Source organism: Corylus avellana, chromosome 5, assembly GCF_965113065.1.
Source record: "Corylus avellana chromosome 5, dhCorAvel1.hap1.2, whole genome shotgun sequence".
In the NCBI taxonomy this organism is placed as follows: Eukaryota; Viridiplantae; Streptophyta; class Magnoliopsida; order Fagales; family Betulaceae; genus Corylus; species Corylus avellana.
Window position 1 is genome coordinate 4593527 of NC_142494.1, and position 4196 is coordinate 4597722.

General features: G+C 34.1%; 1 protein-coding gene across 1 annotated transcript; it reads right to left on the reverse strand.

Annotated features, from left to right (window-relative positions):
* Positions 1–543: 543 nt before the first annotated feature.
* Positions 544–3096, reverse strand: LOC132182729 (putative terpene synthase 12). The gene is made up of 7 exons (XM_059596053.2): positions 2886–3096; positions 2466–2736; positions 1998–2370; positions 1645–1863; positions 1312–1450; positions 955–1203; positions 544–835 (listed from the first exon to the last, which is right to left on the reverse strand). The coding sequence occupies exons 1-7, from the start codon at positions 3042–3044 to the stop codon at positions 548–550; spliced, it is 1698 nt and encodes a 565-aa protein (XP_059452036.2). The 5' UTR covers positions 3045–3096; the 3' UTR covers positions 544–547.
* Between the last annotated feature and the right edge of the window lie 1100 nt (positions 3097–4196).

Consider the following 4196-nt stretch of genomic DNA (forward strand, 5'->3'; position numbering starts at 1 on the left):
CTTTTTTAAAAGGCAACTACTGGCAAGGGTCGAACTAAAAAAGTGTAAAGTATATTCATATACCACTTTTACAAATGAGGCAGGTTGATGTGTTCAAGTACGTCCGTCTCTAACGTCAATGTACCTGTGTCAACTACAGCTGGCTAGCGCTTACCAATTTTCCTATTTTTATTTTTATTTTATATTTTTATCTATAGTGTTTGAGTGAAACCATAAGTATTTTATGTTGTTGGGGAGATTGATAATTGGAATTCATAAAAAAAATGATATTTTGGAAAGTCTTTGAGTGAGTTTATAATATAGCATGCTAAGACATGACCCAACCCAAAAATTAAGCTTATGAGTTTTGAGTTATTTATAAATATATTTATGTTAAAAACAAAAAAAAAACAAAAAAACAAAAAACAAAATTTAAGATAGAAAACAAAATTGTAATCAAACGTAGCCAAAAGCTACTTTATTTGCAACTAGTTTTTCATTTTCGGCACACGTCTTTGCCACACGTACATGTTCGAAATTGATAGAGAAAGGTCTATTTCTCAATGATTCAAACAGGCTCTATTATTAATGACAGGACTCGATTTTTTGCTTTTTTGTCTGGTGCTCCATGCCCATCTCCATATTGGTATGTGCATTGAGCAATCCGAGCAAGGTTGATTGCTGTTACCACTAAATCTTCCCCAAATGGAGAATCAACTACTCGCTCTTCATTCATCTTTTTCCAAGTCCTATCAATCATGTTTCTCATGTGTTTGCTAGCAATTTCCTCGGAAACACCAGTTTCACGCATGTAGCAATGAATTGAATTTACAGTTTCTCCTCTCTTTAACTCTCCCTGTATTTCAAATAAGCAGCTAAATATGTTAGTATGAAGTAGTGCTTCCAAAGATGATCATATAGACCTTAAAATTCATTCAACACAAAAGACACTATGGAATGCTGTAAAATGAATACCGCTGAAGTACTGAGATCATTGCAAAGTCGAAAAATAATTGAAGGCCAACGCAAAAGGTCGTGGTATTTTTCTAAGCCCTCAAGTCCCTGCTTTGTGAACTCTTGATTCAAGAAAAAATAAGAATGAACAAGGGCAATCGCCCCCGAAACCGATAACCAAGCATTATCAAGATAGTCCTTGAAGGTTGGCATATCTTTGTTGTAACTCCACTTTGCTTCTTGTAGGAATGTTTTGCACAGGTCAGCCCACTAAAATAAAAGAAGAAACCCCAAGACTATTAGGTTTAATATTTCAATGGAAATTCTATTCATATAAAAAAAAAAAAAAAAAAAAAACAATAGAATGGTTGCACATACTGCTTTTGTTAGGTATGGAAGGGTGTTATCTCCTTTCTCCTTAAGTGTTTCATATACCATCTCATTAATAGTGTTGTAGAGAGCTAAGAAGCATAACTTCATATAGTGGGGAAGATTTTTCACGGCATTGATATCCCATCTGAAAACTCCATGCATCGAGAAATTAAGAGTATGATTCTCATAGTTGTATAACATAAAATTTATAAGTAAGGGATTCCATTACATTCCAAGTTTTTCTATCTTTTTGTCTCATATTTTTATTTTTATTTTATTTTTTTGGGTGGGGTGGGGTTGGGAAAGGGGAAATTAAGGGAATAGTTATCAAGAATTAACCTTTCAACCGCATCAGTAAATAGCTCTAATTCATCCAAGGTACCATAAACATCATAGACATCATCAATGGTGGTAACAAGAGCAGCCACTTTCGTTAACCCTTTACGAAAATTACTTAATTGAGGTTCAAAGGCCATTCCTATTGTCCAAAAATAGCATTCCATCAATCTATCTCTAGTGAAGCTCAACTTGTTTGCCAGGCCCATATCTTTCCACCACCTAAAAGTCATAAAGTGAAACCAAATAAGTTTTCAACTTAAGATTCAAGTCATGGCAAAGTCAATTTTCTACTTTTAACAAAAGTCTACCTTAATTGCTTATGTGAACAAATACTTCAAACATTTCTTACTTACCTTGACATATCTTGAAGTTCTCTTTGAAACACAGATTGCACTATGTTAAAATCCAACTTTGCAAGTTCAAGTAGAAGATAATTTGCATCTTCCCTCTTATTGTATGCCTCAATATACCACCGAGCTTCTAGCCTTAGCATTCTATGGTGTAATGGAACCTCCAATGCATGACTAACTTGTTCTGCCATGCTTTTGCTCACATCTCGTTTGAGGTCCTTGAGATGAATTCTTGTGAACGCCATGGCCTCGTCCAAGAGGCTTTCTCCTTCAAAAGCAAGATAAGAAGCTTCATATAGACTCAACATTCCTTTGACATCCTTTGTAAGGCTTTCCTTGAAATTCCCACTATCCTCCTTGAAACTGTTAAATGCATCTGCGTTTCATACAAATATGATATAAGAAGATGGTGAGATGAACATGGGAAATGAAATCAAGATGCTTTAATTAGCGAGTGTATCATATACGTACTTTGAGAGACCTGATAGCCTTGTTGTCTGAGGAGCCTAAAGCTTAAGGCAGTAGCATGGAGACTCTTCTCAATTCTTTCATCATTACAGCCTTTTGAAGATGCAAAGTTGTCAAGGGCTCTTGTTATTTCCCTCTCAAATCGGTATCCCAAACCTAATCTTTGAACATCATCAATCAGTTCAAGAGTTGCCAATAAGTCGGCACTTTCATTATGAATCATACTCCTCACATCCTCCTCCAGCTTCTTTGCCCTATCTTTGTACTTTTCATCCTGCATGCATGATCACAATTTGAGATATCTAAATATGTATACCGTACGTTAATGATAATAATTTTTAATCTTAAAATCGAAATCAAGGTGGGGGAAATAAATAAAGCACACGTTGGTGTTATACATATAAAGAAATGGTTCATGCTTACCGCATAATGATTGTTTAAGGACTGCACAAAATCGTAACTCCAGAAGCTTGGCTTGTAATTGGCGGACTGTCTTTCAACTTGTAAAGGGGAAGTTTGTGTTTTTGCTGAGCATCGGGACTGCCCACATTTGTGGTCGACAAGAAGAGGTGTCTTTATCATTGTGTTATTTTGGAAAGCCTTGAGGCAAAGAGAAACTGTGGGATAAGGGGAATACGCAGATTGGTGACATTCCACGTATGGTAGTCGTGAACCGCTATATATAGAATTTCTTTCATTAAGTACTTGTGGGACACTGGCCACCGACAAATGTTTGGTTGATCAGTTAATTAACATAGCGTACGTGAAACGCATGGGCTGCGATATGATGGAGAGGTTTTTTTTTTTTTTTTTTTTTTTTTTTTTTTTTTTTTTTAAAGCAAACAGGGGAAGGGGGAATATGATGGCGAGTTTACGTAGGGTTTATGGTTCCCAACTTGGGCAGCCAAAATAACGTTTTTAGCTTGATGCAATGTTCTAACTGGTCCCAATTAAGGATGTTTTATTGACATATCAACAGAAGTAACATCTTAATTAACCACCAAAGAGTCCGTTCACGATTACAAGGGTTATGATGTGTATATATAAAGTAATATTACTACACTTATTCTCACTTCTTCACACATATGTATTACATTTATAGGCAACTTTTAAAACAACAATTAGATATAATTATAAGATGAATTTTTATTGAATTTTAATTTTATGGTGGTTTTAAAAGTCTCTCATAAATATTGAAAAATAGATATAAAGAAGTCAAATTAAGTGTAGCATTTTCCTTCTCTTTTTTTTTTTTACATGTCTATAAAAAAAAATTAAACTAATAATCTTGATTAATTATGTCTCATCTGATTGAACTAGGGGATGGAATTAAGCGTAACATTACGAGTACTCATATATATGACTTGACTAATTTGTCAGTCAAGCTGTCGAGGAGACGTAGGTTTATTGGTAACATATATAGTCCGTAAGGTCTGCATCAAAATGTGAAGCACATATAGATGGGTACGTACAGAATTTTTTTTTCTTTTTTTTTTTTTTTTGTCCCAAAAAAATATTTATAAACAAATCAAATACAAAACAATTCTCTCTCTCTTACACACACACACACACACACACACACACACATATATATATATATATATATATATATATATATATATATAATCTAAAAATAAAAAATATGCCACAAAACATATTAATAAAACCAATAATTTGAAAGCAAAATATATGTAGGCCACAAAACCGATGATTTGAAAGCAGAGCTGATCAAGG

What these genes read in the sequence shown, in the direction of transcription:
- LOC132182729 (XM_059596053.2), bottom strand. Translation starts at nt 3,044, where the DNA reads ATGATAAAGACACCTCTTCTTGTCGACCACAAATGTGGGCAGTCCCGA. An exon ending in TTTACTGATGCGGTTGAAAG is followed by an intron (nt 1,451 to 1,644) that starts GTTAATTCTTGA and finishes TGGAGTTTTCAG; the next exon opens with ATGGGATATCAATGCCGTGA. An exon ending in ATGATCTCAGTACTTCAGCG is followed by an intron (nt 836 to 954) that starts GTATTCATTTTA and finishes TTTGAAATACAG; the next exon opens with GGAGAGTTAAAGAGAGGAGA.